Below are 21,918 nucleotides of genomic sequence, written 5' to 3'. Positions count from 1 at the left end.
CTTTTCATATATTTGTTTCCTAAAACAAATCAGAGGAGGACATAAACTTTCCGTTTCTGGGGTTTTAAAGATCTTAATCTATTCGTGGCCACGGTCTTTTTTCTGAATCTGGGCGGGTAGCCTGAGTCACCCTGCGCGCAGTGGCTGCCCCGTTGCCTGGCCAGGGCTGGTTGCGCGGCCGTCGCTCAGGTGGTCTGGGCGCGCGCGGTGAGCTCCAAGGGTCTACAGATCGCTCTAGGACCTGGGTGACCTTGGGCTCCCAGACTGCGGCGCGCGAGTGCCAGACCTAGCGGCCGCGGGGGTAGGGCCAGCGGCAGGGGGCGGAGCTTCCGGGCTTTCAGCGACCCAGGCTGAAAAGACCTGCGGGGCCAGAGCACACGGGCCGCGCGGCGCTGGAACAGACACCCTGGTTGCTGGCAGGTAAGGCCCGAGGCTGGGCTGGGCTGGGTCCGAGCCGCACCCGGAACCTGAGGCCGCAGTGAGCTAGATTCGGCGCGTGCCCTCACCTGCGGCGGGATCGGGGCGGGCGGAGACCCCAGGAGGAGTGGCGACTCTCGGCATCCTCCCCAGGCCCTTCTGCCCGCGGCCCGAGGCTTCCCGGCACCGGAGGCCCCTGGTGGCCTGCCTGGGGCTGCCCAGGAGAGCCCTGCACAACTCCTGCCCCCCCTTCTCTTCTTTTTGTTAACAAAAAGAAGAGAAGGGGGGGAGGAGTGGGCGCCCTTTCTGAAACAGCCCAAATCCTGCGCGCTGTGCCCTCCGTTGCCTAGGGAATATCTTCCTGGAACCCCGACCACCTGCCCTCGCCTCGCTCTGAAGGGAAGCTCTTGCACCTTAGGGAAGAGAAATCATGCCTCGAAAGGAGGTTAAACCCGCTCCGTGCCAGGTGGTAACAGACCTTCTCTAGCTGTACAAATTTGGAATTGGAAAAAGGGCGGGGCCGAAACGTAGACGTTTTGTTTTGAGGGGGCTACCCCCTTCCTGGAGTCTGGCAGCGGACTTGCAAAGTAATGTTAAATCGAGGTTTGTGTTGTTATTTAACGAGAAGCAGGCTCTCCATGGATCCTGGAAATGCGCCGCGTCACATATGCCATCTCTCGGCTAGCTAACTAACACACGTGGGCGGCGGCCGGGCAATGGAAATGGCTTCTGGAAGCTAGCCTGGAACGCACCCACAATGAGAGGAGCTGGAGTTAGTGACTCACCTTGGCAGAGACTTCTGAGATCAGGTTTCCTGCTTCTGTCCTGGGCAGGCCCGGGTTGTGAAATAGTGCGTTCATCTTGCACCTTGTGAAGGCACTAGCCCAGAGACTTTCTCATGCTTTCCTTTTGACGGTGCTTTCCTACTCTCTATAACCGCCTGTGGCCATGGTACCTCCTGTTGTGACCAGCTGATGCCTTTTTTTTTTTTAATGTTATTTATTTTGAGAGCGAGAGAGCACGCGCATGAGCGGAGACAGGGCAGAGAGAAAGGGAGAGAGAGGACCCCTAGCAGGCTTAGCCAGGAGCCGATCTGGGACTCAGTCCACATGAGATCATGACCTGAGCCAAAATCAAATGCTTACCCACTGAGTCACCCAAGCACCCACCAGCTGGTGCTTTTAAAAATCATGTTCTTACTTGGTGGTGACTTTCTTCAAGAGGTTAAGGGGCCCCAGTGGAGACCTGGCTGCCCACCTCTCTCAACTGCAATACTTCTACTTAATTCTAAACAAATTAGCCCGTACATTTTATAGATTTAGAGACATAACCTACATAGGGCCCCTGTCAAGGTTAGCTTGTGATAATAAACAATTTGTGAAATGGAGGTAAAGTCTTCAAACGTAGGAGACTTAACCCAGAGATGACTCTGTGTTCAATTCTCAGGAAAACACCTCTTTTCTACCACTTTTGCCCTACCTTACCTAGCTTAATCTGTCTCTCGGTGACCATGGCTCTGGAATCCACCTGGAATCAGGTAGAGTTTGAAGCTTGGTGTGCATGAATAGAAATGGTGAATTCACAACCACCAAGTTCATGTGTCACGGTGTAGCGGTCAAGGGCCTGGGCAGCACACCCGGGTTTGAATCTTGGCTCTGCTGTTTACTGGCTGGGTAATCTTGAGCGAGCTGTTTAACCTCACATTATTATCAGTAAAATAATAGGCCTTACTTCATAGGGTGTTAAAAGGACTGAGGTAATTCGTGGAAATCAGTTTGGCACCTGTTTGTGAGGCACAAATGGTGGCTATTAGTATTTTGGGTGTCCCCACAGCAATTGTTCCTGTTCCCCATAAGGGCATTTTATACCCACTTCTCCAAGGAAGATACATACAGCTCAGAATGTTCATTGTTAGGGGTGTTAACATTTCTCAAAATGTGGTTATTTATGGGGCGCCTGGGTGGCTCAGTTGGCTAACGATCTGACATCAGCTCAGGTCATGATCTCATGGTTCCTGAGTTGGAGCCTCGAGCAGGCTCTCTGCTGATACCTTGGAGCCCGCTTTGGATTCTCTCTCTCCCATTCTCTCTGCCCCTCCCCTGCTCATATTCTCTCTCTTTCTCCCTCAAAAATAAACATTAAAAAACATTTTTTTTAATGTGGTTATTTACTCTGGCGGTAGATTTGTAACCCCAAGGAAGATAAAGACTTGCCTCACGGAGAACCAAAAATGCCTACAACTTGTCACTTCTGTATTTTTAAAGCAGAAACAGGAAACCTTTTGCTGAACCTTGATATAAGGAAAACAGCCCATTATTACTGAGTGATTTGGAAAACCAAAGCCCAAATAAAGTGGGTTTTACAATGAGGAGAGCAGCTGTGTAATGGAATTCACCTTGACAGCTGCAGGTACAAGCTCCTGAAAAGAAGCACATTAAAAATTCTGGGTCAGCTCTCAAACTTCGGCCAGAATGCCAAAAAACAAAACCAAGCCCAGAGGTGCTTGAGGTTTTCCTCAAGGGGAATATGTACTTTTTATCTAAGCGCTGTATCTTTGTGAAATATCTTCACTAAACCATTGGCTGTGCATGTATAACCTCAAAGGGCAGGGCCATGAGTTGGCTCTCTAATAAGAGGCCCTCTTCGGAGACCTCTAGCTCTTGCAGTCCTGGAACAAATGGCAGAGAAGGCCCTTGTAGGGAAAGCTGCAGATTTATGTGGTTTAGAGAGTTTTGGGATGGTTGTCCCTGGCAGTGGGACCTCCCAGGTGGCTGGGAGGGGCTGTTCATTATGATGGTGGCTTTCTGGTTGTCTCTACCTTCTGATGTAATTACTTCTGTGAACTGAGTAACTGATTTTTATCTAGGTGTCTCTGTATACGTGGTTGCAGCAGGCACTGTATGTGTCCCGAGGTGATAAGGAGGCAAAGCTCCAAGCCTCTGACACTAAGCCACTTGTGAGTTACCAGCCCCTGGTGAATGGAAGCAGGACCCACCCAGTGTGGCTCTGCAACTAACGTGTTGCCTCGGGACAGGTAACTTCATTCCCTGGGGTTCCAGTAATTTTCTAGAACATGAGAACCCTAGATTTCATTTTTGAGGACACTTCTGGCCTTAAAGTTCATCAGCCTCTGAGGTGCCACGCTCCCAGGGGCAGAAACTAAACTGATGGGTATCTGTGAATCTCTTGGAACCAGCATCGATATAAAAGTCTCTTCTCTGGTGGCCTCAGCTTAATAATTTACTTCAGAAGCTGAATTCACGAGAAGTCTCCTCTCCAGAGAGTTTAACTGTGGGTAAAAGCTCAGAGCTGAGTTTAAATGCTGCTTTAACTATTTACCAGTTCTGGGGTTGGTGCATCCGTTTTCTATTGCTGCTGAAACAGATCATCACAAGTTTAGGGGCTTAACACAACACAGATTAATTAAATCTGTGGTTCCGTATGTCAGAAATCTTGCTGTGGGCATCACCAGGTTCATGTCAATGTGTTGGTAGCACTGTGTTCCTTTCTGGAGGCTCTGTGGGAAAAGCCATTCCTTGCTCATTCAGGTTATTGGCACAATAGAGTCCATTTGGTTAGAGGACTGAGGTCCCGTTTCCTGGTCAAGTGTCAGTTGAGGACTATTCTGGAGGCCACCTGTATGCCTCATCTGTGGCCCCCCCACCCCGCTTCATCAGTTCACAAAATCAGCAGTAGTAAGAGAGCTCCATCATCCTCCTTGAATCTCTTGCCTCTTCTTCTTCCTGTTTTTTTTTTTTTTTTAAGATTTTATTTTTAAGTAGGTCTGTAACGTGGGGCTCAGACTTAGGACCCTGATATCAAGAGTCACATGCTCTACCAGCTGTCAATGAGGCTCCCCCACTTGCTTCATTTTCTTTTCTTTTTTTTTTATGTTTATTTATTTTTGAGGTGGGGGGAGAGAGAGAAGGAATGAGTGGGGGAAGGGCAGAAAGAAAGAGAGAGAGAAGATCCGAAGAGAGCCCGATGTGGGGCTCGAACTCCCGAACTGATATCAGGACCTGAGCTGAAGTTGGACACTTAACCAACTGAGCCACCCAGGCGTCCCGCTTCTGTTTTCACATCTCTGACAGATCCTACTGCCTTCCTGTCCTCTTCAGTGTAATCACCCACACGATTATGGATAATCCAGAACAGGTTGTAACCTTAATCTCATCTACAAAGTCACTTGCCATCTAAGGTTGCCAGTATTCACAGGTACTGGGAATTAGGACGCGGACACCTTTGGGGAAGAGAGGGTTATTTATTCTGCCTACCACAGTTGCCTAAATTCATTCCCCTCCTTGATCCAGGTTCCTCTTTTGATAAATGGAGGCAGATTGAATTTACTTTACAACATTGTGTGAGGATTAAATACAGTTAATGCATTCAGTGACATTGGACCCAGTGTAATCACACAGGCCCTTAAAAGGAGAAGAAGCCTTTAATTATTTAATTAGAACCAACAGCTTCTCTCACAACATTGTTGGGAGAGACGCTTCCAGCCCTATCTAAGCTAGCCTCACCCTTGTCCCTGGTCACCCTCTAACCCAGTGGTTTTCAGTGTGTTCCTGGTTAGAAGTGCAAATTCTTGTCCCCCACACCCCAGACCCAAGACCCAGAACCTCTAGAGATGGGGCTCTGCATCTGTGCTTAATGGCCTTCCAGGTGACTCTTATGCCACTTGTGTTTCAGAACTGGTGCTGTTTCCTTATTTTGTTTTCTTTCTAGTCTTTAGCACTAGGTGATGTCTACCTCCACTAGATTATAAAGTTCTAGGCGGGGCCTTGCCTGGTTCACTGGTCACTAACACAGCGCCTAGCACAGTACCTGCCCACAGGGGGCTCATAAATAATTGTTGTGGGATGAATGGGGTGTAGGTGTTGAGAGTGAACCTACTTAATGGCAGTAAATATGCCCACTCACCAGTGAATTCCTTTCATTTGCTTAAGCTGTGTCATTAAATAGCGATGTGTTAAATGCTTCATGTTCAAGTTCTATGGATTGTTTAGATAGTTATTTGGAAGGACTGGTTGGAGTTTCTGGATGGACAGTAACATCCCTTTGTTTTCCTTTTAAAATAATGGAATATGGGGGGGGGGTGGAATGTGGGCTCACACTATCCATAAATTTGCTACCTAAAGCATTTTCAGGAACTTGATCAGGGATGTCTGTATTTGTAAATCACCTTGCAGCGTTTCAGCTTCCTCTTCCATCTCAGGTGGATGCAAATGAATAAATAATTATCAGGTTGGTTTTATTGTAAAATGAATCTTTTGTACTTCTGAGAACTTTGGTTTTAACCCCTTGCTGCCTTCTGCAGGAACCTTTTCTGCAATGTCTGTGATCCTTGATCTCTGCTCTCTGCTTGAGCATTGTCAAGTGATGAGAGGTTTTTTTACATTTTACCAAGGGAATTGCTTTCCAGATGTGCTGATACTCTGCGCATTGCCTCACACACAGCAGGAAGGTAGGAGGGATGGGGTGGAGGCAAATAGTTGTTCCTTAGGAAGTCCTGATGCTGCTTTTGGAAATTACACAGGATAACCTCTCCCTCCCTTTCTCAGTGACCCTCAGCATATCTGAAGACAGTAATTGTCTCTGACTATATTTTTTCAAATAGAAGAGTCCTGGTTTCTTCCTTCAACTATTTCTCCTGGGTTCTACACCTGTTTATTTTACTATCCTGATAAATGGGAAAGAATTCAGAAATTGGCCGCTAAGAAGTAAAAATACTATTTCTAGGTCGGGTCTGACTGAGCCCAAGACAGAGTAACTCCAGGATTGCATGTACGTTTGTCTGCTTGTTTGTTCCTTAAACTGCTACTTTTTAGTCCATATTAAGCTTTAAAACCCTCACATATTAATCTTATATTTTTTTCATTATATAGAATAATCCTTACCCCTTCACAAATGGAGGAACATGTCAGTTCTCATTTGACTGCTTTAAGGTTCTATGAATCGGCAGCAAAGTGGGATTAGAATATAGCTCTCTCTTGCAGGACTGCAAGAGAATCACCCAAGCCTCATATTTTACCAATACAGAGTGTGACTAAAATAATTGTCACCAGATAGACATAGGAGAGGATATGTACACAAAACATTTTTTTACCTCAAGCCAATTTTGAAAAGTGGTATATATTTTTATACCTAATCAGGTTGAGTAGTAGAAAAAAAACTTAAGCTGCAAGTAAAATGATTTGTAAGTACATTAACATATCCTGCTATCACGTTCAGAACTCTTTCTATAAAAATGTTTATTGTTAAGAAAATATATTTAAGCATGAACAAGCTGCTCATAATTCTACTGTTCTATCAACCACATGTTCCAAAAATGTTCAGGAAAGTTGATATAGTATTCCAAGCGTCACTTTCAACAAAAAGTAATAAGATTATAGCTATTTTTAAACTGGCTTTTTCCTTAATACATTGTGAACAGCCTTCCCTGTTTGTCCCTCTTCATGGCTGTGCAGTTCCCCACCATAGAATTGTATCCTAATTTACTCATAGCCATGTATGTTGCCAAATGTTTACTGTTTTAGACAGTGCTTATCTATCTTCTAGTGTTTACTTATTCCTGCGGATGAAAAGCCTATTTGGAGCACCCCTGAAGGAATCAGGTTCAGAGTCATCCAGAAAAACCTGTCCATACTTCCTAAGACTGGCTTCAAGTGTGTATTACAGCTCCAAAATGGTATTTTCCAGGAGGCTCACCCATCTTTAGTCTTTGGACTTTATTCAGAATGACTTTAGTCTGTTTCCAATAATTAAATCCACGGTTTAAATTTTTTTTTTAATTTTTTAATTTGTTTTTTTATTTTTGAGAGAGAGAAAGACATACACACACACACACACACACACACACACACACACACAGAGCGTGAGTGGGGGAGAGGCAGGGAGAGAGGGAGACGCAGAATCTGAAGCAGGCTCTAGGCTCTGAGTTGTCAGCACAGAGTCTGACGTGGGGCTCAAACCCTGGAACCGTGAGATTGTGACCTGAGCCGAAGTTGGACGCTTAACCAACTGAGCCACCCAGGTGCCCCTTAAATCCACTGTTTAAATGAGTTAATGTGTTTAGCAAAGAAGAGTGTTGGGGCCCTCTGGGTGCATTTTGCATGGAAGTGTTTGGCTTGGGTGGAGTGGGAAAGTCATGGCAGAGCATCTGATGTACACTTAACTTATGGGCATCATTTTAAAGTTTAAAGCAGAGGGTGTTTTAGACTAGGGGGTAAGAGTTTGAAATTATGAGGTTCAGTTTGTTTGTTTTTGTTTTAAGTCTGAAGAAAGATTTGCCAAAAGATGGGTGATATGTGACCACCAAAAGGGAAACATTTGTTATGTGTGGATTTTCCCAATATCTCTGATTATAAAAGTAACACCTGGTCCATTATAGAATAGCTGGGGAAAGTATGGCAAAAAGTAAAGGGTCAGGAAGAGAAATAAGAAATCATAAATAATCCGTCTTAGCATTAACTACTGTCAACATGTTGGGGGCATTTATAAAATAGCTTTAAAGCAATCAGGTATTTTCTTTCCTCCCTCTCCTGCCATGACAACATTTTGCCCTTGGAAATTGATATTTTAGTAGTGGTTAATGAAGACTTGGTCTCATTTCGATTTGAACAGCTTAACCTTGGTATCAGCACACTGGCCACTTCTTCCTCTGCCGTCTTTGCCCTCCCCTCCCACAGCCATGTCACGGAAGCAGCCACAGTGACTACCAGCCAGCAAAGTGATGTGTGATGTGTCAAAACCAAGACTTGACACTCTCCAACCCCAAAATCTGGGGGCTGCCTTAACGTTTGGTGCCCTCGGTGCCCCCGGCTCATCCATTCCAGGGCATTTGTCTGGCTTCCTCACCTAGCGCTACCTTCTGTCTACCCTCCACACCCCTCCCTCCCACCACCCCCTCCCTCCCCCGTTTCTTCCTCCTGGTAACCTCACAACTCTTCAGTAATACTATAGTGGCAACTGCTTTTGGAGTGCCTTCTTGAGTGCTGGGTGTTGTACCATGCAGTATGTGTATTTATCCCCATGCTGATGAATGGAGAGAGGAGTTCAGAGGTTGAGTTCACAGCACGTAGGTGGCAGAGCCAGAACTGTTCAAGGCCTTGTTCAGACCCTCCAGACCAGACAGGAAAGCCTGTCCCTTAAGCAGCTCATTGTTTCTTCCCTGCTTTTGTTAAGAGATGAGTGTTTCTTAGTAGGCAGGTTCTTTCCAATGCACTTCATCAGGGGACACCTCTGTGTATGGCCCCGTTTGTCAGGATGCTGTTACCATTCCAGGGGAAGCCTGGAAGTTCCTGCCAGCCTGACATCTTCCCAGTTCCTGACCCTGGCCTGGAGCTCCCTCCCTCCTCCTCCTCCAGGGGGGACACCTGATGTGGCAGCCGTTCTTATTTTGTAGCCCCTGCCCTGCTGTGAGGGACCTCAGATTAATACCTTCCTCTCCTTGTTCTTCACAGACCTGAGCCCTGTCTAACTTGAACGTGTCAGCTATCCTTTCTGCCCAGAAACTGGTGAACGTGAGAAGCCAGGCGGGGAGCTGGCAGTGTGCCCAGGCCCAGGTCACTCACTAGCAAGGGGAGAGTAGAAGGGGTTCTCACTCTTCTGGCTCCAGGCAGAGGGCATTGCAGGGCAGTCAGGATGCCAGCAGGAGGGGCCGAGGCCTCTTCCTCATCGCTTAGAGTACGGAGCCCTCAGGGCCCCCACCTCTCAGGGGAGGGGCCAGGAAGAAAGATGCGCGGACTCAGGTACTCAGAACAGGAGGTGTAGTAGACAAGCCTGTCTGAGTTAGGGCAAGAGGTCTGTGTGCATCCACACATCCACCACTTGTGTGTGCCTGGCTGTGTCAAGCACATACTCATTTAACTTGTTTTACCTCCATAAATCCTCACGGTGTTGGATCGCACCTCTGTACCCGCTGCTTGTTGTAGATGAAGTGAGTGAGGCCTGGTTGCAGCCGCATAATCTGCCCTACATCCAGATCTCTGCCACTCCGATATCTGAGCTCTAACCTCTGCCCTTGGGCACCTCCAATCCTCACTGTATGGGGTTGCTGTGGGTAGCTAACCCCCAGGAGGCTCAGCATGGGGGGGGGGGGTGGCCATTAGTAGGTTGTTGCAGATTTTGAAGAGGCCAGAAGGAAGTAGAGGTTATTCAACTTGTAAAGAAAGGCCAGGCCCTGTTTGGTTTTCTTCCTAGTTCCCCACACATCAGGAAAGCAACGTGTCTCTTTGATCCAGGCATGACTTACTCAGTGTTTTCTTTGAGCAATGCCAGAATCTGTTCTTTCTGGTTCTCAACCCTCCCCTGACCATCTTCAGCCCATTCCTGAGCAGAGGATGACCTTCAGAGGTGTGGAGATGCTGTTCCTAACTTAAAGAGGGGTGGGGGCTCACCTACCAAGAGACCCTGGGCCTGTCAGGCAGAAGTCCTGACCTGTGGGGCTGAGGGGCCTAGATTGTGGGGCATCTTGGTTTAGAGGCACTGTTGCCTCCTTGTTTCAGGAGGGGGTCGGGAAGGTAGGAGTGGGATTGGGAGACTTCTTAGAGATGACTTATACTTACTCAGTTAGAAATTCTCTGTGCTTTGCCTTCCTTATCGGGTGAAAAGGGTTTGAGCTATCTCAACCCTTCCCTCTCCTCCCCTGATGCTCACTGTACCCACGTAGGCATTACTGTAGTGGGACTGGTCGTCAAAGTCACCCAGACCCCTCTTTACCTCCCCAGAGGGGAGGAGGTGAACAAGGCGGTGTCTCCATCACACTTGCTAAGGTGGGGAGCTTCTGTGCATGCTAAACCTTTGCCTCCTGTTCTGCCACAGGAGGCACCGGCATCTGGAGGGCACCAGTGTCACCTGTCTGGTCTGACACACTTAGTGGCATGGCCTGGAAAGGTGACCCTTGCTAGGCCCCGGCTCAGCCAGCAGTTTTGGGTGGGGCCAGCAGAGTGGGAATTGTAGTTGCTGAATTAAGTATTTTTCTCGTATTCCTGTTTGACTAAACACCACTTATGGGGAAGAGAGTGCTATCCCCACTGCATGATCATGACGACTGTGGCTTGGAGTGGACGTTTATTCACGGCCACTGTAGGTGAGAGCTGGGGTTGGGGCCCGGGCACTGCTGACTCTTGGCCAGGTGCACTTTGACTCCCACAGCCACCCTTCTCCCAGGACCGGCAGCGTTTTTTTAGTAACCTGAGGTTTGGGGGCAAGAGGAGGGACCAGGAGAGCACCTTGGTTCGCGGCACCCCAGACCATTTCTAGACCATTTCTCGATCCGCTAACTCCTTCCCCATGCTTCCTGAAGGCTCCGGGCCCTCCAGCTGTTGGTCTCTGAGATAACCAGCACCCATTTGTTGGTTTGTGACCACCCTTTGTGTCCCTTCCTTGCAGAGTCTGTGGATGATCACGATGGGAAGCCAAGTATTCATCCTGCTGGTGCTCCTGCTCATCCTGGCTGTCCTCTGCCATTCAGGTGAGCGGTCCCCGGGGACATGGATCTGAACTGTGAGGTCATGCGCTCACTTTTTCTTCGACCTCAGCAAGACTGACCCAATGCTTAGCATGTGGGTACGTGGATATTTGCACACTGAATGAACATGGTAGCTATGAATATTTCTGCCCAACAGAATTTCCAAAGGTGAACTTTGGTGAACTGTTTAAAGGTTTGTCAAGAAGCCACATGAAGGGGCCCGTGGGTGACGTGGTTGGGCATCTGACTCTGCCGCTCAGGTCAGGACCTCATGGTTCACGGGTTTGAGCCCTGTGTCGGGCTCCGCGCTGGGAGCGGGGAGTCTACTTGGGATTCTCTGTCTCCCCCCCCCCCCCGCCCCTCCCCTGCTCACTGCTTTATCTCTTCCTCTCTCAAAAATAAATAAATAAACATTTAAAAAAGAGAAGAAGAAGAAACCAAGTGAACTCTGGCTCTAGCCAGGAGAAGATTCAGTCCTAGGAACAACCTTTCAAACGGCCGTCTCCAGGATCCGAGCTAGAACACACCCTCCCTCTTACATTCTCCCCTCTCATACGTGTGTACACGCATCCGGAACAGGGAGGGGACTGCAGAAACATTGCGTCTCTGTCCCTTCCGATTGAGGCTCCCCTCCCACACAGGGGCAACCAACGCCCTCAGGAAGGAAGAGGCAGAGTGGGCTAACCACCCCCCCACCACCACCTTCACCCTATGGGGGGGCGCCTGGCTCCAGGCATCTGTCTCATCATCTGCAAACAAAGTGGTAGGAGGGAGTTATTTGGGCTGACCTTTCAAAGGTTAATCTGGAACCTTCACAGATGGAGAGTCGTCTGCTAGGTGGGATTTCACACCAGGGAAGGCGAACATGGCCATTTAAGATGCTCTAGAGAGCTTGGCTCCTATATGCTCAGATAGTGAGGAGCCACTTTCTTCTGGCCTTCTGGAAAATTCCCTCCCCCCCCCCCCCCCCCGGGGATGGATATTTGCTTTGGCCTTAGAACTGCAAGTTAGCTCTTGGGTTCTAAAACCCACACTTGGTCTGGGTTTCACCATGACATTCTTCTATGAGATTTTACATATTTCATTTTCAAAAATGTCCTTTCACACAGACAGATACTGCCACATAACTGATTATCGATCTATGAGAATGTGGTCAGAGAGTATTCGTTGCCTGGAAGGCATTTATAGAATTCTGTTAGTTTATTCTCTTGATAGTTACCTTTTAATACATCGCTGCAAATTAATCACTTTTTAAAAATCACTTCTAGTTGAGGGTAAGAGGAAGCTTCTCATTTGCACAGTTCTAGGGATTTTGACACATGGAAATTCTTTTTGTACTTGTATCAGGGTCCAAAAATTGCTGCTGGGACTGCAGTTTGAGGTTGGAAAAATAGATCTGCTACGGATCTGTGTGGGAATGGAAGCGCGCTGTGAGCTGCGAGCCCCCGTCCCATCGAGTGCAGATGGTGGGCCTCCTTCTGCCAGGATGGCAAGTTAGTGCTGCTCTAACAAGTCCTGACGGGTTTCTTTCTGATTCTAGGTCATAGCCTGACATGCTACAGCTGTGTGGCACCAGTGAGTGGTAACTGCACTAAGACCTCCGTTTGTTCATCGAATTTTGACTCGTGTCTCTACGTTGAAGCCGGTAAGAGCCTGCCCCTTCCCTGCCTCCTAACTGTAAGGGGATGAGGAGGGCCTGGGAGAAAATGAGCGTCACATTAATTCTCATCAGGCTTGTATTCAACAAGCAGTAACTGTCATCTAAGAGAGAAAAATAAAAACACCCTTCAAGGGGCGCCTGGGTGGCGCAGTCGGTTAAGCGTCCGACTTCAGCCAGGTCACGATCTCGTGGTCCGTGAGTTTGAGCCCCACGTCAGGCTCTGGGCTGATGGCTCGGAGCCTGGAGCCTGCTTCCGATTCTGTGTCTCCCTCTCTCTCTGCCCCTCCCCCGTTCATGCTCTGTCTCTCTCTGTCCCAAAAATAAAAAAAAAACAAAAAAAACCACCCTTCAAGGTTATTCTCTTCTTCTGTACTCTACCACAAAGCCTTTCCAGAGTCAGCAACAAAGAATACTGAACATATCAGGTGAACTCCTAAAAGGCTCGGGAGACCCACAGGTTCAGAAAAACGCAATAGAAAGGAGAAGAAGATTAATTTGCCTAGAAATAAGAAATCCTTCAATAAGTAAGCACAAATCAGAATTATCCTGTCTGACTGGAGTGTCTGATAATTTTGATATAAATTCCTGGAATGTGGCTAAAATTCCAAGCCCTACAATGCAAGGTCCTTGATTGTGTAGGACAGGTCCTCTACCTCGATAGAGAGGCCCATAATAATTCATTGTTAATGTAGAAAGCACAATAAGGCCCCTGGAGAGAACATAGCCACTCACTCCACGAATATTTGAACACAGTTATGTATGAGCACATGCATCAAGTTAACCTGGATCATCTGTGTCTCTTCAACCACATCTCTCCCACCTCCCTCCACAAAAAGTATCATTTCCAAATAAGAGAAGAGAGGCAATATTTTTTTTATATTTAATTTAATTTTTTATTTTTTAAAATTTGTATCCAAATTAGTTAGCATATAGTGAAACAATGATTTCAGGAGTAGATTCCTTAATTCCCTTTACCCATTTAGCCCATCCCCACCTCCCACAACCCCTCCAGTAACCCTCAGTTTGTTCTCCATATTTCTGAGTCTCTGTTGTTTTGTCCCCCTCTCTGTTTTTATATTATTTTTGTTTCCCTTTCCTTATGTTAATCTGTTTTGTCTCTTAAAGTCTTCATATGAGTGAAGTCATGATTTTTGTCTTTCTCTGACTAATTTCACTTAGCAGAATACCCTCCAGTTCCATCCACATAGTTGTAAATGGCAAGATTTCATTCTTTTTGATTGCCGAGTAATACTCCATTATATACATACATATATATATATATATATGTATATATATACATACATACACACCACATTTTCTTTATCCATTCATCTATCGATGGACATTTGGGCTCTTTCCATACTTTGGCTATTGTTGATAGTGCTGCTATAAACTTGGGGGTGCATGTGTCCCTTCAAAACAGCACACCTGTATCCCGTGGATAAATGCCTAGTAGTGCAATTGCTGGGTCGTAGGGTAGTTCTATTTTTAGTTTTTCCAGGAACCTCCATACTGTTTTCCAGAGTGGCTGCACCAGCTTGCATTGCCACCAACAATGCAAAAGGGTTCCTCTTTCTCCGCATCCTCGCCAACATCTGTTGTTGCCTGAGTTGTTAATGTAAGCCATTCTGACAGGTGTAAGGTGATATCTCCTTATGGTTTTGATTTGTATTTCAAATGATGATGAGTGATGTTGAGCATTTTTTCATGTGTCGGGTGGCCATCTGGATGTCTTCTTTGGAGAAGTGTCTATTCATGTCTTTTGCCCATTTCTTCAGTGGATTATTTGTTTTTTGGGTGTTGAGTTTGAGAAGTTCTTTATAGATTTTGGATACTAACAGAATAAAGGCAATATTATGTGTAGAGTAAGAATTAGATTAGCAGTTAGGAGCTCCCATCTCCCATCTCTGTCCTGCCTCCATCCAGTAAGCTCCTTCTGCCTGTGTTTTTTCATTTATGAAATGTAATATGTGTATTGGATGGTAGAGGTGAAGAGGAGAGGGAAGGAGGGAAGTAGAGCCATATCTTCTTTCCAGCTCTCAAATCCCATTGTTTAACACTTTACTGAACAATAATTGATAGAGAAAAATCGTGTATGCTTGAGGTACACAGTGTAATGATTTGATATTTGTATGCATTGTGAAATGATTACCACAGTGATCTAATTAACACATCCAGCACCTCACACAGTTGCCTTTTTTGTGTGTGATGAGAACACTAAGATCTATCCTCTTAGCAAATTTCAAGCATACAATACAGTATTAGTAACTATTCTCACCATGCTATACGTGAGACATCCAAAACTTATCTTATAATGGATTGTTCCACTTTTAAAAGTGGTTTGTGTAGGGGCGCCTGGGTGGTTCAGTGAGTTAAACATCCGACTCTCGACTTCAGCTTAGGTCATGATCTCACTGTTTGTGAGTTCGAGCCCCACATCCAGCTCTGCTCTGACAGGATGGAGCCTGCTTGGGATTCTGTCTCCTCCTCTCTCTGCCCCTCCCCCTCTTGCTCTCTCTCTCTGTCTGTCTCTCTCTTAAAATAAATAAAAATAAACTTTGGGGAAGAAAAAGTGGTTCATATAAATAACAAAACCCACCTATTAATAGTGGCCAAAATCCAAAATGCTGACAACACCAAATGCTGACAAGGGTTCAGAGCAAAAGGAACTGTCGTTCGCTGCTCGTGGGAATGCAAAATGGTGCGGCTTGGCAGTTTCTTAAATAAGCTAAATATGCTCTCACTGTGTGATTCAGCACTCACTGAATATATACCCAAAGGGGTTGAAAACTTCTGTCCACACAAAAACCTGCACACAGATGTTTCTAGCAGCTTTATTCATGGTTGCCAAGATTTGGAAGCAACCAGATGCCCTTCAGTAAGTGAATGGGTAAATGAACTGTGCATTGTAGTACATCCAGACAATGGACTAAAAAGAAATGAGCTATCAAGCCATGAAAAGACATGAAGGAAAATTAAATGCCTATTACTGAGGGAAACAAGCCAATACGAAAAGGCTACGTAATGTATCATTCCATGGTAGGACATTTTGGAAAAGGCAAAAGGAGACCATAAAGAGGTCATTGGTTGCCAGGGGTTAGCAAGAAGGAGGGAGGGATGAAAAGGTGGAGCACAGGATTTTAGGGCAACAAAACTACTCTGTGTGATACTATATTGGTGGACATGTGCCACGTGTATGTCAAACTGCATGCAACACCCAGAGCGAACCGAAACGTAAATGATGGATTTTGGATGGTAATGATAAATCCATGTGGGTTCCTCAGTTGTAACAAGTGTACCACTGGGGGGGGGGGGCCGTGGGGGAGATGCTGATAAAGGGGAGGTTCTTTAGGGTGGGCACAGAGGTGTCAGGGGGCTGAGAACTCTACATCTGCCCAATTTTGCTGTGAATCTAAAGGTCCTCTAAAGAATAAAATCTGTTTTTTAAAAAGGGATAACATGAATCTTAAATATTTTTCTTCTTATGTACAGAAGTCCCCAAATTCGGCCAGACATGTAATAGCAGTTCTTGAACTAGAGCTGTTTTGACCTTGCGGTAAGACAGATACTAACAGAGCACCTAAATCCCCCTGCAGCTCGGATTGACGTCTCCTGGGAGAGGCAGGGCACACTGTCAAAAACATGAGTCAAAGGTCAGGTACTCATTGGAGAGATCATTCAACTACTCTAGCCACATTTCCCCAACTAGAAAGTGGGCATACTTCTCTTCTGGGGTCAGGGGGGCAGTTTGAAGAGAAAACGCACATGATGGTGCTGCACAGAGTGAGTCTAGAAGAGAAGTAGGCGTTGAGTGTGAATTCAGCTGATACTTCCTGGCATCCTGGCCATGTTCCAGCATTACAAACCACGTGCTTAGACTCTGGCAGAAGCCTCGTGACTGCGCCAAGCCATCATTGCCGTTATGACCTTCTGAACAAGGGGCACACTTAGAGGTGCCGAGGACAATTAGGGACTGTTGCTTGGTGACGTTAGACGCAAACTAAATCTTCAAAGAGAGCTGGGATGATGCGTCAAGCAGAGAGAGAACCTCTAACATCCCAGTGACTCTGATATAATCCGCTTTATTTGGGTGGTTCTGACGGAGGCTTTGGTGAGCTCACCACATCAGAGGTTGTTATGCAAATAAGATCATTGAAGTAGAGGGGCGCCTGGGTGGTTCAGTTGGTTAAGCATCCGACCTCAGCTCAGGTCGTGATCTCACAGTTCATGAGTTTGAGCCTGGTGTCAGGCTCCGTACTGACGGCTCAGAGCCTGGAACCTGCTTCAGATTCTGTCTCCCTCTCTCTCCTTGCCCCTCCCCTGCTCATGCTCTGTCTCTCTTTCCTTCAAAAATAAACATTAAAAAAAATTAAAAAGATCATTGAAGCAGATGCTTGGCTCACTGCAGGACACATAGTAAATGATTAATTGGTAGCAATTATTAATAAATTGCTATCTGCTCTCTCCAGGCTGTTAGGTTCCCCTAATTAAAATTCTGGTAGCTTTAATGTTTTTCCAGTTCCACTGCCTGGTTAGTATTATGGAAAGCAGTAACTTGCCCTATTCTACAGCATCCTCTATTGGAGGCATCTTCTTAAATACCAATGACCAAGAAAGTAAAGTCACTAGAACACTCTGTCTGGCCTCTGCCACTTGACCAAACTTCATTAAAATTCAGTCCAAACACACATTCCCTCTGAGGGGGAGGTGGGACAGTTACATTTGCAATTATGAATGTAGTTTTGAGGGCGCCTGGGTGGCTGAGTCAGTTAAATGTCCGACTCTTGATTTTGGCTCAGGTCATGATCTCAAGGTCGTGAGATCAAGCCCCAAGTTGGGCTCTGCGCTGATGGTGCGGAGCCTGCATGGGATTCTCTCTCTCCCTTTCTCCCTGACCCTCCCCTGCTTCTGTGCGCCTGTTCTCCCTTTCTCTCTCAAAATAAATAAAACTTTTTAAAAAATGTAGTTTTGTTCCCAGCTACGAATGAAATTTAGTTACAAGCCTTTAATAAGGAAATAGGTATCTGCATTTTTTTTTTCTTTTTTCCCAGCACAGAAGATAAGAAAGTGATTCCAGGGCAAGGACCATACCTTCTATGTCTGTATATCCCCAGTTTGTAGCACACAGTCTTGGCACATAGACGGTTATTTTGGAGAGGAAAATCTACCATAATTCCTCTCAACTAACACATTGCTTTTCCCTTAATTTTTCTGAATATTAAAAAAACCATGGGATAGTTGGCATATATGCTTTTGGCTTTTCTTTTTCTATGTGTGCAAAGATTGGGACCATAGTGGCATGTTTTCTTGGAAACTCTTCCTATATTACTGAATAGTCTAATGATTTTTAAATGAAGTTTAAAATATTTTAAAAAGTATCCAATGACTTAAAAAAAAAAAATCTCAGGCCATAAGCGATATATAAATGAGGGATAGTCTTCCATGAAGGTAACACTGTTAAATTCCTTGGGGATTTTTCCAGAAAAAAATTAATGCATTTACCTCCACACATACACTTTATTTACACAGATGGCTCTCATTCTACATACTGTCCTGCATCCATTCTATTGAGATACAATTCACATACAATTTAAAATAATACAATGCAGTGACTTTTAGTGTATTCACAAGGTTGCACGTCTGTCATCACTAACTGCAGAATATTTTTATCCCGAAAAGAAAATCCTTACCCATTAAGTAGTCACTTCCCATTCCTCCCTGCCACATAACCCAGAAGTTACTAATCTACCTGCTGTCCCCCTGGATTTGCCTGTTATGGACATTTCATATAAACGGAATCCTACAGTATTTGTGGCCTTTGTGACTGGTTTCTTTCACCAAGCATAATGTGTTTAAGGTTCACCCGTGTTATCGCACGTTATCAATACTTCCATTCATTTTTATGGCTGAATAATATTCCAGTGTATGGATAGACCACATTTTGTTTATTCACCAATTAATGGACATGTGGGTTTCCACTTCTTAGGTATTTTTTTAAATGTTTATTTTTGAGAGAGACAAAGTACGAGCAGGGAAGGGGCAGAGAGGGAGACACAGAATCTGAAACAGGCTCCAGGCTCTGGGCTGTCAGCACAGAGCCCGACGCGGGGCTCGAACCCACGAACCGTGAGATCATGACCTGAGCTGAAGTCGGATGCTTAACCCACTGAGCCACCCAGGCGCCCCCTGCAGTAACCATTCTTGAGGATCTCTCCTAATCTTTTTCACAAGGAACTTCATAGAGCAAATTCTAGAAGTAAGGTTGTTGGATCAATGGGAGTATGTGTTTAAAATCTTAGTAAACCCCTAAAACCTCAGTACGATCCCCTGTGGGCTCCCACCACACACAGCTGTGCAGGTTCTCATGAGACTTTGGTTTTAGCGAAAAGTTCCTTTTCGAGCCGCATCATCAGTCGCTCAATCGTTCCCCTTTATAGCCCGACTAGGATACGTATTCTTGCCCGGATGTCTCTACTTCCCTTCGGAGCTAGGTTCTAAGAAGTAGGATGAGGAGTTCGAAGGCAGGCACAGAACATTGCCCACTTCCTCACCCTTGTGTGTGTGTCTCCCCCACAGAGCCCAAATCCTATTACTACCAGTGCTGGAAGTTGGCGGGCTGCAGTTTCGAGCACATCTCAGCTTCCTTCGGGTTTCAGAAGCTCCGGTACCGCTGCTGCCAGCAGGACCTGTGTAACAGGAGCTTTGGCACCACTGTCTCTGGGAAGATGGCTCTGCTGGTGACCCCGCTGCTGGCAGCAGCCTGGAACCTTTGTCTCTAACTCAACACTGGGAGGCCCTTCTCCTAAACTTTGTTTCTGTATATTCCTTGTTTCCTCTGCTGCTGCATTCCCAAGGCTATTTTCACCTGGATCCTATTGGGAAGGATTAAAAGTAGCTTGAGCCACTTGGTAAAAAGAGAGACTCAGCGCCTTTGAAGACCGGTCGTGTTGGCAGCAAAGACCCGTCGGAGGGAAGAAACTGAAGAGGGAGACGCGGGCGATTTGAGCTAGGTCACGTGCTTGTCCCTCTGCTTGTTGCAAGACCAGCTTTGCGGTGGCCGCTGGAGTACATTAGACTCTGCATGTCTCCGTTCTTTCCCCTCTCATTCCTTGAATGTAGTTAAAGAGTATCATGAGTGCTTTTGGGGGCAGACCGGGGCAGGGGGTTCTTTTCAGCAGTCTCTCGGGGAATGCTTTCATCCTCTCCCTTTACGTGCCCTGTGCTGCCACGCAGGCACAAAGAACCTTCCACGTGTGGGCTGTCAGGGGCAGTGAAATTCCTAATGCAGAGCAATGGGAATGACCTTGGTCTTCGCAACTAGCAGGTGTCTGGCAAGGAAGAAGGTAAGCCCTCCACATGGCGGGGCACGGAAACCCCAGGTCTTCCGAGATCTGAGTTTTCCTCTGTCCCTAGATTGTGTATGGGCTACTCTGTCTTCCCTAGAAAAACTTAATAGGACATATTAATGATATGTTAAAACTACCCCTCCCACTTTTTTATTGGAATGGTGGGATATCTTGGCTTTGTCACACATAGTTAAAAGTCTGAACATTTGGACATCCTGTGTTAAAAATGACTTGCGGTATTAAGTGTGCTTGTTTTGCATAGTACTGGTAGCAAGTCTCTTCATACGTGTACTTATACTGTATGAACACGATGGGAAGAGCCTCTGAGTTGCAGGTGGGGACCTCCAAGTGTCCTCACGAACAGCAGCAACAGCAAGGGTGTGATTTGCCTGCCAACTTCCGGCCTAGCTGACTTAGCACAGATTGCGTAACATGCATGTGTAAGGGTTATTAACATAATCACAATTGTTAAGGCTTTGGGAAGCTCTTCTGGTTTCCTGAAAAGTGATCCACCTTTTCAAGAGGGCAACGTTTTGCCTTTTTCTAGTGGGTGATGGTGAATAATTCTTAAGATCCGGTAGACTTAAGGACATTTGTGTTCTTATAATCTTGATTGTACTTAGCAGCATAGCCTGATTTTTGCAGATGATGCTAGGCTTTCATGATTAACATTTTTTTAAGACCCCTTGATTATGTAATCTCAACAAACTGGGAGGAATGCCCTTCCAAAAATAAAATTTAACCAAATGCACGAGCGTGGTTATTGGCCCGGAAGGAAAACAACATGCAGGACACCCAGTGGTAGCAACTGAAAGAGAAGAGCGTGACCAGTGTCAGCTGTCTCGTGTTGATGCCCTTACTTGAACAGAGACGACTAGGACCTTCCTCAACAAAACCTAGCATTGCCTTGGTGGTCTGGGTTACTTACTGGCTCAGTGTTTTTCCTTACAGCGTCTTTAATTCCCTTGTCCAAGACAAAATACTACGTGTACCTCTTTCCTCACTAGGATCTTTCCCGCCCAAAGAAGTACTGAAGTGCGCACAGCTGCTGGCTGAGCAAAAAGCAGTTCCTTTCACACAGGCCTTTAGGAAACAGAACCAATTTTGACTCACTTACGTAGAAAATTAATCTAGGGGAACTTTGGAGGGAGAATTCAACCAGACTACAAAAAGCCAGGATTTGGGCAGTTCCAAAATGTTCTCTCTAAAGATTCAGATTCTAGCGTGTGACTGTCTGACTGCTGTCTTGGGTCACGTGCCCACTTTGGGGCCAGAGTGCGTCGAGAAAGGGATAATTGTCTAAAGCAGACTCTGAGTGCTGCTAAATAGGGAGATGGGGAGAGGGCTCCTGGGAGTTGAAATGACCAAGGGCCATAATAAACGGCCTTAAGCTTTGGGGTTTTTTTCTGCAAAAAGTTCCGACTCACACCATGGACTGGAGCATGGGGCGTCTTGACCCAAAGGCAATAGGCCAGGTGAGTGGAGAGTCAATAGCCTTTGCATGGTTTTTATAGGAATTTCCATACTGGGTTTAATATTGGGGGGTGATAACCCCATTGGATCCTCTCTCTTGGGGAGTGAGCTATGGATGCAAGATATACCCATTGCGTAGATAGTGGAACTCCTAGTATATCCCAAAGGACGCTGACCCATTGTCCAACTTAGTCCTGAAAGTCCTGAGCCTCAAGATATGAGTATATTCCCCTTGGGCCCCATGACTTAACATGTAGGGTGTGTCCTGATAAGATAAGAGCCTGCCTCACCCACATTTTTGGACTTGGAACTCCCTGAGCATGAACCATGCTTTATATGTTTGAGTCCTCTGGGGCCAGATGATTCATCTTGCACATTGTAAGTTCCTCATCAGTGTTCAACATCTGCTAGCTTACATTGGGTTTCTTTTCCTTGCAAACAGTCTGAACTAATGCTAACATTTCTAAGAGATTCTTGTGCTGAGAAGGCACAGCACTGGCTGGAAGCAGTACTTACCTGATATCCCCTCTAATGAGGGGAACTTGATG

The 21,918-nt window shown here is 46.1% G+C and overlaps 1 protein-coding gene across 2 annotated transcripts; it reads left to right on the top strand.

The window, feature by feature from the left end:
- Nucleotides 1-277: 277 nt before the first annotated feature.
- On the top strand, nt 278-20,648 carry CD59 (CD59 molecule (CD59 blood group)). 2 transcript variants are annotated; one of them, XM_058688593.1, is made up of 4 exons: nt 278-420; nt 10,813-10,894; nt 12,432-12,536; nt 19,128-20,648. In XM_058688593.1, exons 2-4 carry the CDS (start codon nt 10,822-10,824, stop codon nt 19,328-19,330), a joined length of 381 nt encoding a protein of 126 aa, XP_058544576.1. In that variant the 5' UTR covers nt 278-420; nt 10,813-10,821; the 3' UTR covers nt 19,331-20,648. The 2 variants fall into 2 exon arrangements, with proteins under 2 accessions (XP_058544576.1, XP_058544577.1); XM_058688594.1 differs by lacking the exon at nt 278-420 and adding an exon at nt 3,285-3,451.
- The last annotated feature ends 1,270 nt before the right edge of the window (nt 20,649-21,918 follow it).

The sequence above is a fragment of the Neofelis nebulosa genome, chromosome 10, assembly GCF_028018385.1.
Source record: "Neofelis nebulosa isolate mNeoNeb1 chromosome 10, mNeoNeb1.pri, whole genome shotgun sequence".
NCBI classification, from domain to species: Eukaryota; Metazoa; Chordata; class Mammalia; order Carnivora; family Felidae; genus Neofelis; species Neofelis nebulosa.
Note: the sequence above shows the minus strand (reverse complement) of the source record. Positions and strands in the feature narration are given on the sequence as shown.

Coding starts and splice junctions, on each gene's coding strand:
- CD59 (XM_058688593.1), top strand. CDS start 10,822: ATGATCACGATGGGAAGCCAAGTATTCATCCTGCTGGTGCTCCTGCTC. Junction 10,895..12,431: donor GGCTGTCCTCTGCCATTCAG/GTGAGCGGTCCC, acceptor TTCTGATTCTAG/GTCATAGCCTGACATGCTAC. Junction 12,537..19,127: donor GTGTCTCTACGTTGAAGCCG/GTAAGAGCCTGC, acceptor TCTCCCCCACAG/AGCCCAAATCCTATTACTAC.